The sequence below is a fragment of the Nymphalis io genome, chromosome 7, assembly GCF_905147045.1.
Source record: "Nymphalis io chromosome 7, ilAglIoxx1.1, whole genome shotgun sequence".
In the NCBI taxonomy this organism is placed as follows: Eukaryota; Metazoa; Arthropoda; class Insecta; order Lepidoptera; family Nymphalidae; genus Nymphalis; species Nymphalis io.
In genome coordinates, this window is record NC_065894.1 from 14,233,665 (window position 1) to 14,259,647 (window position 25,983).

At 32.5% G+C, this 25,983-nt stretch overlaps 2 protein-coding genes across 2 annotated transcripts in view; both read left to right on the forward strand.

The window, feature by feature from the left end:
• Positions 1–25,983, forward strand: part of LOC126769549 (40S ribosomal protein S12, mitochondrial-like) — a 431,911-nt gene that overhangs the window by 367,390 nt on the left and 38,538 nt on the right. The window contains exon 4 of the mRNA XM_050488415.1: positions 24,299–24,462. The gene's annotated coding sequence lies outside the window, so the exon portion shown is untranslated. The remainder of the gene's footprint in view (positions 1–24,298; positions 24,463–25,983) is intronic.
• LOC126769789 (40S ribosomal protein S12, mitochondrial-like) lies at positions 1,608–24,870 on the forward strand. The gene is made up of 3 exons (XM_050488701.1): positions 1,608–1,718; positions 24,299–24,462; positions 24,789–24,870. Exons 1-3 carry the CDS (start codon positions 1,608–1,610, stop codon positions 24,868–24,870), a joined length of 357 nt encoding a protein of 118 aa, XP_050344658.1.

A 25,983-nucleotide genomic window follows, 5' to 3' on the forward strand; every position in this document is an offset into this window, starting at 1 on the left:
TCAGTTTATTTAGCTTTATTAATATTGAAGTTAAGTTAATTTTGTTAAGTTCTTAGAGCACGTGCTAACTTGTAACCTGTAGTTATTTAAATTTTATTTGTTGTACTGTTAAATCTTTAAAATATTGTCGTATTGCTTATTATTACAGTCTGTAACTAGTATAAATTGTTGATTTGTATAAATTCTCACTTTGATTTGTATAAATTCCAGATTGTTACACCAGCCTACGCAATGCCTGAGGATAAGGAGCTTACTAGGAAACGTGCGAGTTACAAAGGAAGGTTAACTTTCTTTTCTAACTATTTAAATTCATTGGATCCTTCAACTTTGAGCACCTCTGAGGTTAGTGAGTTACAGTTGCGTTTGAGTAAACTCGAGGCTATGTATGAACAATACGATGAAGTGCAGGTGTCATTAGAATGCAATACTGACAATATGGATAGTCAATTGTCAGAACGTAGCGAGTTTGAATCCTTTTATTATAAGTCTATATCTCGAGCTCAAGAAATACTTGCAAATCATAAGAAAAAGGATCAAGAATCAATCATAAATTTGTAAAGTTACCAACGATTCAATTACCAAAATTCAACGGATCCTACACAAACTGGCTAGAGTTTCATGACACTTTTGTGAGTTTAATACATTCAAATGATGACATGAATGATATTAATAAATTTCATTATTTAAGATCCTCGCTAGAAGGATCTGCTGCTGTGGTAATTAACTCAATTCAGTTTTCTGCTGCGAATTATTCTGTGGCTTGGCAACTTCTTTGTGATCGATTTGATAATAAGCATTTATTAACTCAACATCATGTATCAACATTATTTAATATGGATGTCATTCATAAGGAGTCGTCAGTAACATTGAAAAATTTAATAGATCAGATAAATAAAAATTTGCGTGCATTAGAATCACTAGGTGAACCTGTTAATCACTGGGATACTCTTTTAATCTATATTATTACACATAAATTAGACAGTAAAACGTATCGTGAATGGGAGGAGTACAAAGGCAATCTCGAAAAGAATTCAAAAATTACGTTTTCCATATTTTTAACTTTTATTAAGAATCGAGCTGATATAATAGAAACATTAGAACTTTCAAATTCCTCAGCTAATAAAAATGCAAACACATTAAAAAATGTTAAAGTCAAGACAATGATTGTACAAGATTACAACAATAAAGGTAACTCTGGTGATGATAAAAATAATTTAAGTTCTGCTTTATTTAAACCTAAAAAGTGTCAAAAGTGTAGCGGTGACCATAAATTGAGTTCGTGTCCTGAATTTTTGGCACTGTCATGTGAAGCACGTTTGCAAATTTTACCTAGCTATAAGGTATGCTTTAATTATTTGTCTGTGGGTCATTATGCCAACAACTGTAAGAAGGCAGGCTGTAAAATATGTCGTCGCAAACACCACACTCTTGTACACGTTTCTGAACATTCAAAATTTAAAAATACTCCCTCTGTTCACAAAACTGTTAATGGTAATGATACTGGTAATAATGCAACTATGTCCGCTCAATCAAATCAAAGCGCAAACTTATCGTTAACGGCAAAAATTGAACACAGTGTTTTACTTTCGACCGCATTAGTAAATGTGATGGGGGGAAACAATATAGTTTACACCGCTCGTGCTCTTCTTGACAGCGGCAGCACGTCCTGTCTTATGACCGAAGCATTGTACAAACGATTGGGACTTTCTGGTTACAATGTAAGTAATTCAGTGATGGGCATCAATAATTCCTTGTCGCAAATTAATAAAATGTGCTTTGTGGCAATAAAATCTATAAATAATGACTATATGGTAAAGATAAATTGTTTTGTGTTAACATCCATAACTGAGAATGTTCCTAATAACTATATAAATCCATCCAGCCTTAAAATCCCATCTGATATCTGTTTGGCTGATCCAAATTTTAATACGCCGGCCCCGATAGACATATTACTAGGTGCTGATATATTTTGGGACCTGTTAGGATCGAAGATAATAAAATTAGGACCAGGGCAACCCATTCTTTGTGAAACTAAGCTAGGTTGGTTAGTTTCTGGGCCAACGGGTACTGCTATGCCATTGCCCTTTACAAAAGGTAAGTGCAACTTCACAAAGCTCATCTCAGATGATGAGGATAATCTGAATGACAATATTCAACATTTGCTTACGCGGTTTTGGCAACTAGAAGATGTTTGCACATCATCAAATCATTCACCTGAGGAAATAACATGCGAAGATCATTTTGTAAAAAATACTACGCGTTTAGTTTTCTAAACGTCAGTTTTGTGTAAAAATTCCTTTAAAATATCCTTCTGAACTCCTAGGTGAATCTTTATCTCGAGCAAAGCATTGTTTTTCATCGTTAGAGCGCAGACTTAAGGGTAACTTACAATTCTGTGAAATGTATAAAAGTTTTATGAACGAATACGAGCTCTTAGGTCACATGTCACTATGTGACACTACAAACAAAGACGCATATTTTATTCCGCATCGTGGAGTGATGCGTGAATGTAGTACTACAACAAAATTAAGAGTGGTTTTTAATGCTAGTAGCCCAACAAATACTGGTGTTTCTTTTAATAATTTACAAATGATAGGACCCGTAGTACAGGATAATCTGTTATCTATCCTAATTAGATTTAGACAACATAAAAATATAATCTATTAGATTATATTGTTAGGTTTCTGTATATCCAAAAAAAAATTTCAATAAGGCGGAATATTTCATTCAGGGTTCTGACCCTGCAGACGATTAGGCAATGTTAGTCTCCAATTGCCTTTAGGAGAGTTGTAATCTCGTCTACAACATCAATCATTCAAAAGCTACAATTTCCTCGCCTTGATCAGAAAGAAGGCTACGGATACCTAACGGATGATATGTTCAATGTACGAATATGACACGAATGTTTCAACGAGTCACTTACTATCCGTAAGCAAAACAAACCGTTTTCTAAATATAAAAAACGGGCATGTGTAATTTCATTCGAGAATTGGAGTAATTTATGAATTAGTCACGGCGTCATCGAGTCTGCGTCCGAAATACCACGTGATCATCAATATTTACCTCTTTTCTTGAAATCAGCTGAACATAAATGGCTTTGTTAAATACAGTAAGATTGTATTGTTAGAAAGAGAAGTGAACAGGTACGAAACTTATAATTCAATTTACGGTATTAAAAATGACACTTTTGAAGCATTTGCAACATGTTTGATTTTTCAACTTATGTAATTCCTTAGAGATTTGGTCCAAACAAACGTGACCGTTAGACGGTTCTAAGAAAATATTTGCCTGTCTTTGTCTTTATCTTAAGCTCCGGGTGTATTTGTCTTTATCTTAAGCTCCGGGTGTATTGTGAATGTTTTAGTATTTCGTTTTGGGTATTTGCACGTTCTTTGTTTAATACTTTTTCGATTCACTATTGTTTAAAAACCCCAAGTAAAGTTAGGTCTGTAGATGACGATGAATTTCACGCATATTTTTATAATATTCATACAGTTTTTTTGTGTACATCTGTTGTACTTTGAATTTCGAGTTTCAGTCTCGTTCTATCATAATATAAGAAGTATTTTGTGGATAGATAGTATAGAATGGCGGACATTTTTAATTTATACGACATAATGCCAATAAGTATTATTTTCCAGAGCTGACTCTAAATCCTAAATTGAACTGACAATATAGTTATAGCTCAAATTATATACAAATAAAAAATGTTTTTTTAATACATGTTGTATTAATTTATACTAATGACGTAAATAGGAAAGATTTGTTTGTTTGTAATCGATACCTAAACTCTGAAACTATTGAATCGTATCTAATAATTCCTTCACCGTTAGAAATAGAAGCCGTGATGGCTCAGTGGTTTGAACGCTTGAATCTTAACCGATGATCGTGGGTTCATTCAAACCCGGGCAAGCAACACTAATTTTTCATGTGCTTAATTTGCGTTTATAATTCATCTCGTGCTTGACGGCGAAGGAAATCATTGCGAGGAAACCTGTATGTGTCTAATTTCACGGAAATTCTGCTACATGTGTATTCCACCAACCCATACTGGAGCTTGGTGGAAAAGGCTCCAAACCTTCTCCTCGAAAAAGGAGAGGAGCCCTTAGGCCAGCGCAGGACATTCACAGTCTGTTACTAGAAATTTACTTTATCCAGAAGTAGCATAGGCTATGTTTTATTTGAATAATAATAATATTTCAGTATATAGGTATGCATGTACTCTTATAGTCACAAACTGTGAGTTTCACAAAGACGAAGCCGAGGGAGAGTGTAGTAAAAAAAATAATCATGAAAATGATAGATATATAATATTAATGAAAGTAAAATAATCTTGATTAATGTTTAGACTGCAAGTAGGTCAGTTCTTTTTGTGCATAATATAACCCTTCGCTGAGTCTTTGACAAACATAAATATTTTTAAATGTTATAAAACAATGAGTACACTTAAATCAACGTAATCCCTTGGACGGAGACATCCTTTGTGAGAACTGTAATTTAGGTACAGGGCTTAAAAAGTTTTGTTTCGTTTAAGAATATCAATACAACGCGATATATATGATGAATAGAAACTCTTGTTTGAATATCTGTAAAAGTTTTTGGCAATGTTGGTGATTCGAATAAAAAGGTAACCTAACCTAACCTAAATATTATTACGACATACCTATTATAACTATCTACATATTTGTATAAGTTACTATAGAAGTATAGCTTTTGTTTCCGTTATCATTTTTCTGTATTAAATAACACATTTTTTCTTAATTAGATGATATAGGCAACAAAATATTGGACGTGCTAAATGCTAAATAAAAAGCTAATTAAAAAAATAATCCAATTTGATCGTTAGTTGAGTGTGAGTCCGACAGCTGAAGCTGCATTAGAAGAGTCGGATAATAATTGCGTCACTCCATTTCAGTTTTCACGTAAGAAATCGTCGCGTTTCCCACGAGCGTAACATGAATTTAAGGGATTTATACTTTTCAAACTATAAGAAAGCTTGCTTGAAAAGGAGCGCACATTATTTTGTTATATGTCATATTTAAAAAAAATTAAACACAAATACAATAGTAATATCTCGCAGAATTCCAGCGACCTGTTATTATAATAATATTCTTACGCAAGAAAATTATTAAATTTTGTATATTAGGCTTAAATATGAAATATCCAATAAATTACTTGTGGTAGTGCTTTTAAAAAATTCAGCTAGTAAAATTCGGTACGGATGGAATAATTAGTACAACAGTTCAACGAATTCTATTTTATTTTTACTTAAATATATTTTAACAGGTACCTAATTTTTGAAACGCCAAGATCAAACGCCACCGGTTGGGTACGTAGACTTTATGGCTAAGAATAGGCAATAAAATCAGTAGCCAGTCGGCTTAGTAAAAAATAACAGCTACACAAGTTATAGCAATAATTATATCCATGCATTTCTTTTCCTGTATACCTATATATGTATGCCGGCTTGCCGAACACTTATTTTAGTATTACAAGGTTGTACATTATTTTCCGTGACTGCGTTGTCGGCTAAAACTTAATATATATAAAATTAAATACAGTTACATCCGGAGAGGAGCCATACGGTGTCATTTGCTTCCTATTCTTGCATGAATAACATTTATGAATCGTTCGAATTATCTTTCATTATTCACGAATGGTTTAACTTCTATTTGACCGAATGTTGCAACTAAAATCATATTCGCCAACAATTTTTTCTGCAATGGTTATAATAATAATAATAATAATAAAATGGTTGCATTTTGCAAATGTCTCACTGCTGTTAGTAGTACCTATCTCGTTTTGAAGATGTTTGGAACTTGTTCGTGTCACATGTGTATCTAGTAACAGAGAAGATTTTCATTCAACACATGCAGGTTTCTTCATGATTGTATCTTTCACAACTGAGACTGGATGGCTTTAAACAAAAATTAAGCACACCAAAGTCCAATAGTTTGAAACTTTGAACACGCAATATCTGTTTAAGGCTCACTTAGAAAAAGTGAACCACGATGACATCTATACCATAATGATAACACTTAATTTACGAATTATTATGTATTAATTATATTGTATTTTGCCAGTTTTTTTCAGTTTAATATACATTACCGGTGCCAGATTAATAATTGAATTTATCCTGTGAAACGATTAATCACACGGGCTAGTAAGAGCCTGCTTGATTGAAGTACCTATATTTTAGTTTAATTTATGTCTTAAAGACTTGAAATTTTCTGGCATTTTATGAAGTATTAAAATTTATGAATTCCAATTGATAAACATTGATAAATTGAATTACTAAAGAATTAGGTACCTACATTGACTTACTAACAGTCAAAGTAACAATTACTTTACAAACCGGTGGTTTTACTTGGTGATAGGGCTTTATGCAAGTCTGTCTGGGTAGGTACCACCCACTCATCACATATTCTACCGCCAAATCGCAGTACCTACCTACTTAGTATGATTGACCTGAGATCAGGCAAAAGAACCACTGCGACATTTGTAATGGGTACCTATTTCATATTTTAATATTGTTTACCATTTTCATTTTAGCTAACTTCGATTATTTATCAATACATAGATGTGTTACAGGAATGCAATTTTTGTTTTAATTTGTTTTGACGGATTATATCAACAAATAATTACGAGTTATGTTAACAACTTGTTTACGAGACGAAGCTGATTACGAACTAATGATTGTCTTTGTCAAATATTTTGCAATCGTAACGATAGGTAATTAGTTCGAGAGAGCTTTAATCATTATATCATTATAATGATAATAATATTATTATTATATATCGCTAAGAGTATGACTCCGTTTGCACTAACTTTTTTATACCTATCCACTATAGGTATATGTACATTACGTTGTATGTATTTAGGAAATAGTAGTACATCAATACTACATGTACTTACTAATATTTATAATACTGTATAATATTAATTACTAACTTTTAATTCATTATTGTAATTTTCTTTATATTTAATATTTCGCCTGTAACGCGTGATGTGTCAAATAAACATCTAATTTTTATATTATATATCACATTTAGTTGTTTTTTAAGATATAATATTTTGGTTAATTAAAATTTCTAAAATCAAACTGTGGAATTTTATTGCATAGTTGCACAGCGGACAACTACAGGTAGGTAGGGAGGTATTTTTCTCGTAGTCTGATAATCTCATTGCTGGGCTTAGCCTTCCCCTTATAATGAAAGGGAATACTTTAATTCGCCACGACGCTTTATTGGGGATTACTGGAAATATGTATACTTGTTTGTCTTTGAGGTTCTCCCCGTACTTGCAGGCTACCTAACAACGTCTGCGACGTAGAATATTAAAAAAAATACCATTACGTTAAGAGCATATGATGTCCAAATAATACTAATTATTAATTACAAACATTCGTGTGTTAATAAATACTTTAAAAGTTACTCTACTTTCTTTGAACACGGCAATAGAGATTAAAGTAATTTATTAAAGTAAATAATCCGTTTTTATGCTCTTCTGTATATAATACAGTTTTCACACACGATATTATGTTTTAATCATAAACTAATACGAGGCATACTTAAATTAATATCAGTATGAAACCAAAGAACACGTAGAGCATCGTACATACAATAAAATGAAGAAATTATTTGAAAACATTTCGCGATATTGTATCAGAAAATTGTGACATCTTGATATCATTGTAATCAACCTTCACATTTTTCTATCTATTGTGTCAAAAACAAGCAAGCTTGAGTAGCAAATTAATAGCAAACGCAAAATCTACGCAACTCTTCATAATAGACCGAAAGTCACCCCATTGTTCTTCCGATGTGTCCCGTTGGTTCAGGTAGCGGAAGTAACCCGTGCAGCGGGGTGGGGGTGCCCTGCACAATTAGACCTCACCCCCGAGAATAAAAGACCGGGGCGACCAACAACATCATTAGTTACTCGCAGTCAACCGTAACTACTAACCGTACTAACTAAAGTAATCATGGCTCTCTGGACACCATACGCTGAGGACTCACCATTAGATCTATCTGTGAATAGTACACGTGAAACGACATCGCAAACAAATACGGAGCTTCCACTATCAGACGATCCGGACTATCTTGCGTTCGAGAGGGAAGCCCTCAGAGCAATGGCCGAAAAGAACGGAGGGTCGTTGCTCGGTAATAATCCGAGAATGCGTCGTGCCGTGCAAACTAATCAGAACGCCGACAATTTTTATAGAAATCAGAGAGAGAGGAATAATTTTGCTGCAAAGCAGAGCCGTGACAGGAGAAAACTACGAGAGATCCAAAATTCACTCAAGGTCACTTATTTGAAAAAAGACCTGTCTAAGATCATACGTCTGCTGTCTTCGAATAGGTGTATAGTGTGTGACCAGACGTTCCTTTAGAGATGTAGAATTATAATAGTGTTTATTTTTTTTTTATTTTGAACTACAAGTTCTAAACTCTAAGGTGTTTGTGCAATGATGTTTGTGCAATCTTATAAATAGTATACTTGCAGAATATTATTCTCTAAAGAATTGTAAGTTGAAATAAATTTAATAAATGACCAAACATAAATTGACCTTTTAATTATTTAAAACCTTTTAGTTTTGTCACAAAATCATAGAAAGTTATAATCAATTTGAAGTTTACACTAACAATATCTATATCTATATCGAGTCAAATATCTTCAATAGATTTTTCTATCTTGTATCATAAAGATAAGGTGGACTACCGAGCTTAACCCCATTCAAGTCCCCATTGAATAAAAAGTTAAGTACATACCATTAAGTTACAATAGAATGGGTGCGGCTTGCGCAAGCGCCGCTTTTTGCTTCTTTCCGACCAATCGGGTTCACGAATGAGTGTATATTGTGTATTCAAAGATGATCGATAGATATACATAATTTACTTTTATATTTACTTTAAATGGGTTTTCGTATTTTTACTTTAAATGGTTATTATGTAATTTTATATTTGTATCGCAGACTGGAATCTAAGATGTAATGTCCTATTTGCCTGTTCCTTACCTAGCTTCTTAACTCTACAAAACAAACGATAAACGATATACACACACAACGATACAAATTATTGATATGAGGCGGTAAACTAATGAGTGGTATTCACACAAGCGCGCCTGACCATATTAATAGTGACATTTAACTGAAAATTGTAAATTAATAATTTAAAAAATACCTAATACACGCATTTTATAGAATTATTTTCTTCCAATTTTGTTTAATGCTAGTTTAGTATGGAGAGTGTTTCTGAAGGGACAATATTAGTAAAACACCAGTGAGTTTGTTATAGCCCGGTTTCTATATTTAACGAATTATTTTTTTACATCTGTAACCGATAATTTTGATATGACTTCAATACTTACGGAACGTTATTTTTTAAATGTTTTTTATTCATGCATAAGGCAAAACGAATTGTTTTTTTTTTTAAATATAGTAACCGGATATGAAAGAATAGAAGTATGTAAAATAGTCAGCATATCTTGGCGAAAGGATTTCCATTGAGCGGATTTCTTGATTTTCTCTTTTTGATATGTGTAAGCTCCAAACCTCCTCCTCAAAAAGGGAGAGGAGGCCTTAGCCCAGCAGTGGGGCATTTATAAGTTGTTACTGTATTTAATATTTCATATGATCAATGATGGAAAATAAGCAATAGAATGAAAAGACTTCGTCTAAGCACGGCGACGACACTTTTACTTTATCGATGACGGCCCAAGACATGTTATATATATATATCGCAGGTATAATTTCACTAGTGATATTATAATTAAACGGTAGATTGTGAATCGATTTTATTTCTTGCAATTTAACGGCTCGGTTTTAATGACATTGTATGGTATAAATTTAACGTATATATATCGCCGGTACAGTTTTATTATATGTACATATATAAAGTCAAGATTTTTTTTCCCTAGTTACCTAGTCAGAACAACAAATGATTATTATAGATTGTTTTGTTATTTTTAAAATAGATGTTATTTTTTGCAAATTAAAAATATTCCAGGAACCCGAAACATATTCAGAAGTTAAAATTATTTGAGCAACAACTAAAATAACAAACGTATAGTAGAGTCGAAGGCAATATCACGTAGTGTCCGGCTGAATGTTATTGTTTGAGAAAATCGTCGCCAAGTGTCTCCCGGGAGAGAGGCTTGCATCTGTCTAGCGCAAGCAAATATTATAATATCGGTACAAGTTACGAGCTGAACACTTGTTGGACGTGTTTTAAGATTTGTTGATTTCATATGCAATTAAATCAAAGCGACAGTTGACAATAGTACAAATACATTTGTAGGTATAAGATTTGATTTGAGTAGAATAGAAGAATTAGTAACGTACCTATTTTATCCTGAATTTGTTGATTTGGGGCTGATTTATCGATGGGACTATGTTATTTTGAAAAGTGAACTGGCGATCAAAAAATCGGTCGTAAAAAATTAAAGAATTGAAGTCATTTTTTTTCATCAAAAATATTTATACAGAGCGTCATTTACAAAACGCGTATACACTAAACTTGGACTGTGTCTGAAACAGTACCTGCTCTTTTTGCGGATTATAATCCGCTAATAGTGGGCATTGTCCGCACACGACGGACACATAGATTTGAAATTATCCTTTCTGACAACGTTGCTTCGAAATTATTTAGAAAAAAATCCACAGGCGACAATAGGGAAGAGTTGCGCTACGGGAGCATTGTCTGTTCCCAGAAACGCTGTAAATCATATTTGTGTAAGAATAACTTTAATACCACTCACAAATGGTACAACTTTATCGCAATTGTCAATTCAACATCTCATACAATGCGTTCGGTTATTGCAAATAACTGCACATTGTTATCAACAATAATAATAATTCTTGGAAGGATTCTTAAGACTTCTAGAAGAAAACTTATGATATATTTTCGTAACATTAACGAATTGATAGTATAATGTTAAATATTCATAATCTATATTGTTTAAATATGTATTATATATAAAAATGAAGTAACAAATCTTAAACGTCTTACTGCCAATTATGGAGAAGGTATGGAGTATACTTCACCACGCCAGGTGGAGTATACTCCAATATTTCATGTATTTACTGGTGGTAGGGCTTTGTGCAAGCTCGTCTTTGTAGGTACCACCCACTCATCAGATATTCTATCGCAAATCAGCAGTACTTGGTATTGTGTTCTGGTTTGAAGGGTGAGTCAGTAATTACAGGCACAAGGGACATAACATCTCAGTTCTCAACGTTTTTAGCGCATTGGCAATGTAAGCGATGATTAACATTTCTTACAATGCCAATATCTATGGGCGTTGGTGACCACTTACCATCAGTTGGCCCATATACTCGTCATACCTATATAAAAAAATACGCTGGTCTACCATGGATTGGTTAGGTATAGTTATTATAAATAGAATGATAACTAACACAAGCGTTCCTATACAATTTTTATCCTTCATCATCACGTTTGAGAAGTGTTATTATAAACACACATCGAGCAAGTGAAATCTTAGATCAAAGAATTCTATACCTATAAAGGAAAAGTGCTAGAAAGTTTTACTTCTTCTCAAAGATTCGAATTTTAAGCATGAGCAAAATTTCCGCGTCTTTAACGCTAAAGGATCTGCGGCGGAGCGATCAAAACAGACACAATTGATTCATTGCTACTCGTATTTTCTATGAGAAAGTTTAATATGGGAAGATCCCACGTAGCGTCCGGTCAACAATCATTACTTTTAGTATCATGCTATAAATATATCAAAAATATAATTAGTAATGTTTAAGGATTTATCACATTATTAAAATATGTAAATTTAGAAATAATCAATTAGTTTGTAAAGCATGAAAACTGTTTTTACTACAAGTACATATATAAAAAAAGACATAAAACCATCTTTGCACAAGAATTTGTAAAACATTTATAGAAGGTGGATTACCAGGGTGGCGGCGAAAATGACGATACGTTATATAAGAAAACACTTGTAATGCTCGTTACAACGGTTACAATACCAATGCCCGATATATTTAAACTGGCGGTATTTATACAAAAACATCTTGACCTAATTTAATACTAAATTTACAAACTTAAAAGATAATATTAAACATTGTTTATCTTAATTATTCTAATGATTATTTACGGACAACTATTATTTAATAATACAGGATTATGTAACATTAAATATTAAAGATTAATATATTACACCGGAAGTTGATAAGCAGCAGATAACCTAGCCAGATCAGTAAAATAAGATTCTAGTAGCTTAATCCTTACATTATACATAATAAAACAAAATTATTATAGCATTGATTAATCGACATAATTTGAGAAAATATAAATAAACAATAAGCACTATTTATTAATTGCGCCGGAAGCTGACAAGCAGAAGGCGCCATTAATAAATAGAATAATATATAATAAAATGTTCCAAGTATAAACAAATATGAATCAACTATTTATTTGATTATGAAATTACTAATTAAATTGTTAAACAGAAGTTTTAATCTATACTTATAAATAATCATCAAGATGTACCCGAACTAGCCGTATATGCAGGACTGGAAGTATTAATTGATAACACATTATAAATACCGGTGTAAAATTTTGATATCAGCTCGTAAGCGATTTTTAGCTCGTAGAAAATACAGCCATAACAACGTATAACATATATACGTAAACTGAAAATATTTTTGCCGAAAAAACAATCGGATAGTAAAATATTTATACCGAAAATACAATAAAATGCTTATGTAAAATACTTGCATGATACTTCAGGACAACATAATGCATATCAATTGGTATAGTATTTGTACTTATATTTTTGTCCATTTTTATATAAGTTTTTTTTAATTTCAATGCTAATTTAAATTCCCTTATTATTAGTTTAGTATTATTACTTTAATTTAACTAAAGCCGGTTGAGTCGTTATATCTGGTATAGGGCTTGCTGGTCCGTTTCAAATATTTAATAGTCTTGTTTTTCCTCTACCAATTTTTTATATTTGTAACCTGAAGTTACCAATAAGTATAGCACACTTTGGGAATGAAACAATCGCCTCCGGGTTATTTCGAAAGAAAAAATATAATTCTGTTATTGTTTATTGTCTATTTTAAAATGTGAGTTATAAAATATCTCGCAGAGTTTCTTTCGCCGTTTCTTCTTAGGCCTGAGGTGTTTATTTCCGAACCGGTGGAAAATTAATGACAGTCAATAAGTAACGCTTCTATATTGACTAAAGATTTTCAAATTTGGAATTAAACATTCCTATAATATAAATATTTAAGATAAATATTTAAGATTTGTTATTATTAACCTGTTGATTTTCTAAATAAGTTTATTTGTGATATGAAATTTATTTCGACGAGATAAAAATTCGAAGTGGAATGTGCATTTGGAAAAATTTGCGACGACGAAATTGCGACCAATTTATTTTGTTTTGAAATGGTTTCGCTTTATTATTTACTTCATGCCATTTAAAATAACAGATATTATAGTTTACTGTGTTTGACTTTCAATCACAAGTTTTTGTACTATTTTAATACAAGACAACATTTCAAAGGAGCAGTTATACAAAAATTTGCACGAAATAGCCGAGTCATTGTCCGGTAAAGCAGTGTTCGGAGTTCGGTGTAGTAATCCCGAATGTGCAAGCAACGTGCGACAATATGCACAAAGCCGAGGTGTGAATGAGATCTTCATCAGCGGTCAGCGCTGACTCATGCCATCCTCACAACCCTTATTTAAGCTTCGAATCGTGTAGCGTTAGCATAATACGTTATTTCTCTGCTTGGACGCTTCGCTTCGATGCTTAGAATTTACTAATATTGAAAAAAAAACTATAGCCAGCTACTATTTAATCCTTGTACTTGATCAAATTAAAAAAAAAAAACAAATTTCCACAAGATCATTTCAATTGCTAATTTATTTATACTAATATTATAAATACGAAATAACAAGGGGCCCTGTCTGCCAGTCGCGGTAGGGGTAAGGGGCAGTGTTAGGTATAAAAAGCCCATAAGTTTCAAGGTTGCTTCATACAAAATTTCATCAAAATCAGTTCAGTGATTTATTATTATTATGTATATATGTTTTTTGATGAGCAATCTGACTAAATACTTTACGCTCATTCGTCGCCTATTGAACGACAAATTATTTTTATTATACATATATTATTATAAAATAAGTTTAATCATTGATTCAGGAACTAGATGGAACTATATGACAAACAATAATAATGGCTTATTTGTAGACATTGCTTTGCTATCCGTACATGCCCCAGTGGACATAATCCGGGTCCACGCGGAAGGGTTCCACGCAAAAGACAGACGCGATCGCAATCCCCAAACTACGATTGATAACCATACCAAAACAACCCCTATTCTTTATGGCATAGAAAAGCATTTTCCCCACAAAATCTAGGCAGCTGCCAAAATTAATGCGGATGTCGATTTCGCGTATCGAAATTACATGTCCGCCAAATTGACAGTTATATACGGTTTCCTATTTACTATCGGATTTGTTTACGTACGATGTTATTTATAAGGGGCTTACATTGGGGATTTGAAATGCGTAACAATATGTATTTATAAAAAAAAATACATACATACATTTTTTTTTAATCTGTATTTTTTGTCTTTAAATAAAATGATTATACAATTTCTGACAGCACACGCTGCGGAGACGTGTCTCTCTGTCAGGGACAGGTGATTATTACTCTAAAGATTTTTCTTAATCTAAAAATTATTCTATAAAAAACTGTTGTATAAGTTACATTGAGATCAATATTGTTGAAGAATTGCTTTCAGTTGCTTCTTAGTGTTATTAATTTTTTTCTATTAAAGTCCCCATTAATCTAGATCACAGCTGTATTACGATCTGGTCTAAAACATTAATAAGTAATTTTATGTGAACTTTCGGTAACTTCGTGTCTTAAGGGAAAGTCTTTTTTTTATAGTATAGATAGGCGGACGAGCATATGGGCCTGATGGTAAGTAATCATCAACGCCCATAGACATTGGCATTGTAAGAAATTTTAACAATTGCATCACCAATGCGCCACCAACTTTGGGAACTAAGATGTTATGTCCCTTGTGCCTGTAATTACACTGACTCACTCACCCTTCAAACTGGAACACTACAATACCAAGTACTGTTGTTTTGCGGTAGAATATCTGATGAGTGGGTGGTACCTACCCAGACGAGCTTGCACAAAGCCTTACCACCAGTGAAAATTATCAATAGTCCACTAACACAATTTATCACTAACTGGCATTAATCACTTAAAAAAGGTTAAGTCCTTTTCAACATTAGAGCCAATAATAATTATTATCATATTCTATTTATTGGTTTTATTTAATTGAATTTATATTCACTAATATTATAAATGTTTATCTCTCTGTTTCATGGCTAACTTAGCCGAACCGATTTTGATGCAATTTAGTAGGCAGCAAGCTTGAGCCCCAAGGAAGGACGAAGCCTATATAACTGTTTGCTTTTTTATACCTTACATCTAAATGAGAAAAACAAATTAATTTTTTTATAAATACTTTTTAAATGTTAGTTGCAATTTAAAGTAATATAATTTATTATATATATAATTTCCATATAGGTCATGACTGCCTCGTTGGTCTGTTGGCTTAATGTAAGGCCGCAGACCCGGAGGTCTTGGGTTCAATTCCCAGGTCGGGACAATAAAAAGTTATTGAGTTTTTCTGTCAGAAAATTCTCAGTAGCAGCCTGGAGTTTGGAAGTTAGAAATGTACACTCCAGTGCCTCGGAAAGCACGTAAAGCCATTGGTCCTGCGACAGAACTCTTTCCGGTTGTGTTGGATTGCCGTCCCATTGGATTATGAGAGTTAGAGAATAGAGAGTGCACCTGTGTTTGCATACACACTTGTGCACTACTAAATTATTAGTATGAACACGGAAACAATTATTTTCAATTACCTTTGCACTATTTTAATATTATTTAGTACTTTTATTTATAAAATTCCAATAAGTACGTGATTTTTTTTCATAACATAACCTCAAATTCTATATTTATTTTGGCATTTGAGTTTTGACATAAGGATGACAGAACAGACCGACGGTGCTGCATGTATAATATGTTTTAAAAAAATAAAAAAAGAAATCATTGTTGGCGCTAGCGCCTGTTAAAACTGTGAAGCAATTTAGTATATGGACGTTACGGAACGATTTAGATATAAGGCACTTTGTTTATTGTAATTTTTTACCTACCCTGTCATAAAAATATGTAACACAATAAAATTTTCATTGCAACTAAACTACGCCTTTTTTAATATCTCCTCGTTAAATACTATCAAAATCCGCAACATGGTCCGTTTCGAGCCTGGATGTGAAAAAACCAGTTCAAATTAAAGAAAATTTATCAAGGATTTATTAAATTGTTGGACATCAAGAAATATTATATACGCAGCTGGGAATCACTGCATGATTTTGTTGCGTCATCCAGAGGATAACTTGGACGCTGATATAATAAGAAGATTCTGTGGTCAGGATAGCAGAGTACCCAGTGGTAAACTCATAAAGATCTTGATGATTATTAATTCCCAACACTCTAAGGTAGTATTTAACGTAAAATAATTTGCCTAAGGTATATCTTTGTTAATACTGTAACGTGAATAAAATTCTACGAATATTATTATAATAAAGTTAATTTAACTTAATCAAGCCTAGTTAAATTATTTTATTAATTATGTTGTAAAGATCTATCAAAGAGTAGTTATCAAAGAGTATAAAATAACTGCATTATGATAAACGCTTTGTTAGGTCATAAAGATTAATTGCAACATCAATTTACGGTTATAATTTATTAAGATTTCAGTTTATTTAGCTTTATTAATATTGAAGTTAAGGTAATTTTGTTAAGTTCTTAGAGCACGTGCTAACTTGTAACCTGTAGTTATTTAAATTTTATTTGTTGTACTGTTAAATCTTTAAAATATTGTCGTATTGCTTATTATTACAGTCTGTAACTAGTATAAATTGTTGATTTGTATAAATTCTCACTTTGATTTGTATAAATTCCAGATTGTTACACCAGCCTACGCAATGCCTGAGGATAAGGAGCTTACTAGGAAACGTGCGAGTTACAAAGGAAGGTTAACTTTCTTTTCTAACTATTTAAATTCATTGGATCCTTCAACTTTGAGCACCTCTGAGGTTAGTGAGTTACAGTTGCGTTTGAGTAAGCTCGAGGCTATGTATGAACAATACGATGAAGTGCAGGTGTCATTAGAATGCAATACTGACAATATGGATAGTCAATTGTCAGAACGTAGCGAGTTTGAATCCTTTTATTATAAGTCTATATCTCGAGCTCAAGAAATACTTGCAAATCATAAGAAAAAGGATCAAGAATCAATCATAAATTTGTAAAGTTACCAACGATTCAATTACCAAAATTCAACGGATCCTACACAAACTGGCTAGAGTTTCATGACACTTTTGTGAGTTTAATACATTCAAATGATGACATGAATGATATTAATAAATTTCATTATTTAAGATCCTCGCTAGAAGGATCTGCTGCTGTGGTAATTAACTCAATTCAGTTTTCTGCTGCGAATTATTCTGTGGCTTGGCAACTTCTTTGTGATCGATTTGATAATAAGCATTTATTAACTCAACATCATGTATCAACATTATTTAATATGGATGTCATTCATAAGGAGTCGTCAGTAACATTATAAAATTTAATAGATCAGATAAATAAAAATTTGCGTGCATTAGAATCACTAGGTGAACCTGTTAATCAGTGGGATACTCTTTTAATCTATATTATTACACATAAATTAGACAGTAAAACGTATCGTGAATGGGAGGAGTACAAAGGCAATCTCGAAAAGAATTCAAAAATTACGTTTTCCATATTTTTAACTTTTATTAAGAATCGAGCTGATATAATAGAAACATTAGAACTTTCAAATTCCTCAGCTAATAAAAATGCAAACACATTAAAAAATGTTAAAGTCAAGACAATGATTGTACAAGATTACAACAATAAAGGTAACTCTGGTGATGATAAAAATAATTTAAGTTCTGCTTTATTTAAACCTAAAAAGTGTCAAAAGTGTAGCGGTGACCATAAATTGAGTTCGTGTCCTGAATTTTTGGCACTGTCATGTGAAGCACGTTTGCAAATTTTACCTAGCTATAAGGTATGCTTTAATTGTTTGTCTGTGGGTCATTATGCCAACAACTGTAAGAAGGCAGGCTGTAAAATATGTCGTCGCAAACACCACACTCTTGTACACGTTTCTGAACATTCAAAATTTAAAAATACTCCCTCTGTTCACAAAACTGTTAATGTCCCAATCGTTTGTACAATGCTTCGGTCATAAGACAGGATGTGCTGCCGCTGTCAAGAAGAGCACGAGCGGTGTAAACTATATTGTTTCCCCCCATCACATTTACTAATGCGGTCGAAAGTAAAACACTGTGTTCAATTTTTGCCGTTAACGATAAGTTTGCGCTTTGATTTGATTGAGCGGACATAGTTGCATTATTACCAGTATCATTACCATTAACAGTTACCGAAAGTTCACATAAAATTACTTATTAATGTTTTAGACCAGATCGTAATACAGCTGTGATCTAGATTAATGGGGACTTTAATAGAAAAAAACTAATAACACTAAGAAGCAACTGAAAGCAATTCTTCAACAATATTGATCTCAATGTAACTTATACAACAGTTTTTTATAGAATAATTTTTAGATTAAGAAAAATCTTTAGAGTAATAATCACCTATCGTCCCTGACAGAGAGACACGTCTCCGCAGCGTATGCTGTCAGAAATTGTATAATCATTTTATTTAAAGACAAAAAATACAGATTAAAAAATTTATGTATGTAATATTTTATTTATAAAAAATACATATTGTTACGCATTTCAAATCCCCAATGTAAGCCCCTTATAAATAACATCGTACGTAAACAAATCCGATAGTAAATAGGAAATCGTATATAACTGTCAATTTAGCGGACATGTAATTTCGATACGCGAAATCGACATCCGCATTAATTTTGGCAGCTGCCTAGATTTTGTGGGGAAAATGCTTTTCTATGCCATAAAGAATAGGAGTTGTTATGGTATGGTTATCAATCGTAGTTTGGGGATTGCGATCGCGTCTGTCTTTTGCGTGGAACCCTTCCGCGTGGACCCGGATTATGTCCACTGGGACATGTACGGATAGCAAAGCAATGTCTACAAATAAGCCATTATTATTGTTTGTCATATAGTTCCATCTAGTTCCTGAATCACTGATTAAACTTATTTTATAATAATATATGTATAATAAAAATAATTTGTCGTTCAATAGGCGACGAATGAGCGTAAAGTATTTAGTCAGATTGCTCATCAAAAAACATATATACATAATAATAATAAATCACTGAACTGATTTTGATGAAATTTTGTATGAAGCAACCTTGAAACTTATGGGCTTTTTATACCTAACACTGCCCCTTACCCCTAACGCGACTGGCAGACAGGGCCCCTTGTTATTTCGTATTTATAATATTAGTATAAATAAATTAGCAATTGAAATGATCTTGTGGAAATTTGTTTTTTTTTTTTAATTTGATCAAGTACAAGGATTAAATAGTAGCTGGCTATAGTTTTTTTTTCAATATTAGTAAATTCTAAGCATCGAAGCGAAGCGTCCAAGCAGAGAAATAACGTATTATGCTAACGCTACACGATTCGAAGCTTAAATAAGGGTTGTGAGGATGGCATGAGTCAGCGCTGACCGCTGATGAAGATCTCATTCACACCTCGGCTTTGTGCATATTGTCGCACGTTGCTTGCACATTCGGGATTACTACACCGAACTCCGAACACTGCTTTACCGGACAATGACTCGGCTATTTCGTGCAAATTTTTGTATAACTGCTCCTTTGAAATGTTGTCTTGTATTAAAATAGTACAAAAACTTGTGATTGAAAGTCAAACACAGTAAACTATAATATCTGTTATTTTAAATGGCATGAAGTAAATAATAAAGCGAAACCATTTCAAAACAAAATAAATTGGTCGCAATTTCGTCGTCGCAAATTTTTCCAAATGCACATTCCACTTCGAATTTTTATCTCGTCGAAATAAATTTCATATCACAAATAAACTTATTTAGAAAATCAACAGGTTAATAATAACAAATCTTAAATATTTATCTAAACATTCCAAATTTGAAAATCTTTAGTCAATATAGAAGCGTTACTTATTGACTGTCATTAATTTTCCACCGGTTCGGAAATAAACACCTCAGGCCTAAGAAGAAACGGCGAAAGAAACTCTGCGAGATATTTTATAACTCACATTTTAAAATAGACAATAAACAATAACAGAATTATATTTTTTCTTTCGAAATAACCCGGAGGCGATTGTTTCATTCCCAAAGTGTGCTATACTTATTGGTAACTTCAGGTTACAAATATAAAAAATTGGTAGAGGAAAAACAAGACTATTAAATATTTGAAACGGACCAGCAAGCCCTATACCAGATATAACGACTCAACCGGCTTTAGTTAAATTAAAGTAATAATACTAAACTAATAATAAGGGAATTTAAATTAGCATTGAAATTAAAAAAAACTTATATAAAAATGGACAAAAATATAAGTATAAATACTATACCAATTGATATGCATTATGTTGTCCTGAAGTATCATGCAAGTATTTTACATAAGCATTTTATTGTATTTTCGGGATAAATATTTTACTATCCGATTGTTTTTTCGGCAAAAATATTTTCAGTTTACGTATATATGTTATACGTTGTTATGGCTGTATTTTCTACGAGCTAAAAATCGCTTACGAGCTGATATCAAAATTTTACACCGGCATTTATAATGTTTTACAAATTCTTGTGCAAAGATAGGTTTTATGTCTTTTTTATATATGTACTTGTATTAAAAATAGTTTTCATGCTTTACAAATTAATTATTTGTAAATTTACATATTTTAATAATGTGATAAATCCTTAAACATTACTAATTATATTTTTGATATATTTATCGCATGATACTAAAAGTAATGATTGTTGACCGGACGCTACGTGGGATCTTCCCATATTAAACTTTCTCATAGAAAATACGAGTAGCAATGAATCAATTGTGTCTGTTTTGATCGCTCCGCCGCAGATCCTTTAGCGTTAAAGACGCGGAAATTTTGCTCATGCTTAAAATTCGAATCTTTGAGAAGAAGTAAAACTTTCTAGCACTTTTTCTTTATAGGTATAGAATTCTTTGATCTAAGATTTCACTTGCTCGATGTGTGTTTATAATAACACTTCTCAAACGTGATGATGAAGGATAAAAATTGTATAGGAACGCTTGTGTTAGTTATAATTCTATTTATAATAACTATACCTAACCAATCCATGGTAGACCAGCGTATTTTTTTATATAGGTATGACGAGTATATAGGCCACCTGATGGTAAGTGGTCACCAACGCCCATAGATATTGGCATTGTAAGAAATGTTAATCATCGCTTACATTGCCAATGCGCTACCAACGTTGAGAACTGAGATGTTATGTCCCTTGTGCCTGTAATTACTGACTCACCCTTCAAACCAGAACACAATACCAAGTACTGCTGATTTGCGATAGAATATCTGATGAGTGGGTGGTACCCACACAGACGAGCTTGCACAAAGCCCTACCACCAGTAAATACATGAAATATTGAAGTATACTCCACCTGGCGTGGTGAAGTATACTCCATACCTTCTCCATAATTGGCAGTGAGACATTTAAGATCTGTTACTTCCTTTTTATATATAATACATATTTAAACAATATAGATTATGAATATTTAACATTATACTATCAATTCGTTAATGTTACGAAAATATATCATAAGTTTTCTTCTAGAAGTCTTAAGAATCCTTCCAAGAATTATTATTATTGTTGATAACAATGTGCAGTTATTTGCAATAACCGAACGCATAGTATGATATGTTGAATTGACAATTGCGATAAAGTTGTACCATTTGTGAGTAGTATTAAAGTTATTCTTACTCAAATATGATTTACAGCGTTTCTGGGACAGACAATGCTCCCGTAGCGCAACTCTTCCCTATTGTCGCCTGTGGACTTTTTTTTCTAAATAATTTCGAAGCAACGTTGTCAGAAAGGATAATTTCAAATCTATGTGTCCGTCGTGTGCGGACAATGCCCACTATTAGCGGATTATAATCCGCAAAAAGAGCAGGTACTGTTTCAGACACAGTCCAAGTTTAGTGTATACGCGTTTTGTAAATGACGCTCTGTATAAATATTTTTGATGAAAAAAAATGACTTCAATTCTTTAATTTTTTACGACCGATTTTTTGATCGCCAGTTCACTTTTCAAAATAACATAGTCCCATCGATAAATCAGCCCCAAATCAACAAATTCAGGATAAAATAGGTACGTTACTAATTCTTCTATTCTACTCAAATCAAATCTTATACCTACATATGTATTTGTACTATTGTCAACTGTTGCTTTGATTTAATTGCATATGAAATCAACAAATCTTAAAACACGTCCAACAAGTGTTCAGCTCGTAACTTGTATCGATATTATAATATTTGCTTGCGCTAGACAGATGCAAGCCTCTCTCCCGGGAGACACTTGGCGACGATTTTCTCAAACAATAACATTCAGCCGGACACTACGTGATATTGCCTTCGACTCTACTATACGTTTGTTATTTTAGTTGTTGCTCAAATAATTTTAACTTCTGAATATGTTTCAGGTTCCTGGAATATTTTTAATTTGCAAAAAATAACATCTATTTTAAAAATAACAAAACAATCTATAATTATCATTTGTTGTTCTGACTAGGTAACTAGGGAAAAAAAATCTTGACTTTATATATGTACATATAATAAAACTGTAACGGCGATATATATACGTTAAATTTATACCATACAATGTCATTAAAACCGAGCCGTTAAATTGCAAGAAATGAAATCGATTCACAATCTACCGTTTAATTATAATATCACTAGTGAAATTATACCTGCGATATATATATATAACATGTCTAGGGCCGTCATCGATAAAGTAAAAGTGTCGTCGCCGTGCTTAGACGAAGTCTTTTCATTCTATTGCTTATTTTCCATCATTGATCATATGAAATATTAAATACAGTAACAACTTATAAATGCCCCACTGCTGGGCTAAGGCCTCCTCTCCCTTTTTGAGGAGGAGGTTTGGAGCTTACACATATCAAAAAGAGAAAATCAAGAAATCCGCTCAATGGAAATCCTTTCGCCAAGATATGCTGACTATTTTACATACTTCTATTCTTTCATATCCGGTTACTATATTTAAAAAAAAAAAACAATTCGTTTTGCCTTATGCATGAATAAAAACATTTAAAAAATAACGTTCCGTAAGTATTGAAGTCATATCAAAATTATCGGTTACAGATGTAAAAAAATAATTCGTTAAATATACAAACTCACTGGTGTTTTACTAATATTGTCCCTTCAGAAACACTCTCCATACTAAACTAACATTAAACAAAATTGGAAGAAAATAATTCTATAAAAATACCTAATACACGCAGTCTTAGGTATTTTTTAAATTATTAATTTACAATTTTCTGTTAAATGTCACTATTATTATGGTCAGGCGCGCTTGTGTGAATACCACTCATTAGTTTACCGCCTCATATCAATAATTTGTATCGTTGTGTGTGTATATCGTTTATCGTTTGTTTTGTAGAGTTAAGAAGCTAGGTAAGGAACAGGCAAATAGGACATTACATCTTAGATTCCAGTCTGCGATACAAATATAAAATTAAAAAAAATATTTTGAAACACCACTCTCAACTTTAGGATGTAATTGTAACATATGAACAAGGGATGCCAAAACTTACTGCTATGAACAGCGCATTAGAAATATGCATAAAAGACAATGTGCACAAATATCTCTTATATTATGAAGGTTTTTATTTACCCATACGGAATATTAAGATATATATTTTTACATAGTCTCCTAACAACGTGTTTTACAAAACCTCGATTATTTAGCTAAATCGAGTAAATCTGTACCAAGCATATAAGCATCACTGAATATTCGTGTGTTTAATTTGTGTTTTTAATACAGTGCTTTACTTTGAAGTAAAATAACGTGAAAAACCTACAAGTGTATGTGTGTGTGTATTCACGAACAGTCGACGGAGCAACGTGATGAATTAAGCTCCAAACTTTCTCATTAAAGCATAACCCAGAACCCCTGTTATGTTTCCCTAAACAGGCTCTTACTTTTAGTTAAATAAGGAACATAATTTCAGGGTGTGATACTAAAAACCTTGATCAGAAAACCCAAGAAGCCGAACTCCGCTAACCGTAAATGCGTGCTCGTGCGTCTCTCCAGCGGGCGAGAGATGATCGCCTACGTGCCGGGCATCGGACACAACCTGCAGGAACACAATATCGTGCTCGTTAGAGTCGGCAGGTTAGTGATGTGGTTCATCATGACAAATGGAGCAGTCGCCATAATACTGCAGCACATCTTGACTATAAATATACTTAGCTATAGATCTTTTTACAATTACAAAGGTGAGTGAGCCAGTGTAAATGCAGGCAAAAGATATATATCTCTGTTCCCATTATTGGTGCGTCGACGATGTAAGGAATAGTTAATATTTTCAAAATTCATCGCTTCATAAGCGATCCATCAAACTAACCAAAAACCAAATGGATTAATATTAAACTTAACAAGTATCTGCTGCGTCTGCCACCAATAATGTATGATGAATTTGGGTTGGTTATCAATTTCAGAGTTAAAGATTGCCCCGGTGTGAAGCTGAAATGCGTCCGAGGTAAATTCGACTTGCCGCACGTCATCAAGCAGAAAGTATAGTAGTCTGTTATATCCAGTTGTGTAAGGTTATTTGTAGCGAAATAAATCTAGTTTAAGTACAGGAATTAGTTTTATTTTTAGATTTCTTAACCTAAAAATAACTTTAATTAAGAAGCTAATATAACACTAATGTTCGCGCGGTGGATTATTGAAAATTTGAGTAGTACATATATGAATTTGCAAGTTTCGTACTGTTATTTTTTCACTCTTATTTCCATTTATTTATTGATATCATTCCGTGTGCATCTTAATAGCTAATAAACATAACACAAATCGTTTGATGAACAGAGGCAAAAAAAATATTGAACGGTTTCGTATTTGCTTTTAAACATTTTATATTGATTATCTACAAATTAAAAATACACTAAACCCATTTAAAGTAAATATAAAAGTAAATTATGTATATCTATCGATCATCTTTGAATACACAATAAACACTCATTCTGAACCCGATTGGTCGGAAAGAAGCAAAAAGCGGCGCTTGCGCAAGCCGCACCCATTCTATTGTAACTTAATGGTATGTACTTAACTTTTTATTCAATGGGGACTTGAATGGGGTTAAGCTCGGTAGTCCACCTTATCTTTATGATACAAGATAGAAAAATCTTGAAATCTTGAAAATTTAAATTGAAGATATTTGACTCGATATAGATATTGTTAGTGTAAACTTCAAATTGATTATAACTTTCTATGATTTTGTAACAAAACTAAAAGGTTTTAAATAATTAAAAGGTCAATTTATGTTTGGTCATTTATTAAATTTATTTCAACTTACAATTCTTTAGAGAATAATATTCTGCAAGTATACTATTTATAAGATTGCACAAACATCATTGCACAAACACCTTAGAGTTTAGAACTTGTAGTTCAAAAAAAAAAAAAAAATAAACACTATTATAATTCTAAATCACTAAAGGAACGTCTGGTCACACACTATACACCTATTCGAAGACAGCAGACGTATGATCTTAGACAGGTCTTTTTTCAAATAAGTGACCTTGAGTGAATTTTGGATCTCTCGTAGTTTTCTCCTGTCACGGCTCTGCTTTGCAGCAAAATTATTCCTCTCTCTCTGATTTCTATAAAAATTGTCGGCGTTCTGATTAGTTTGCA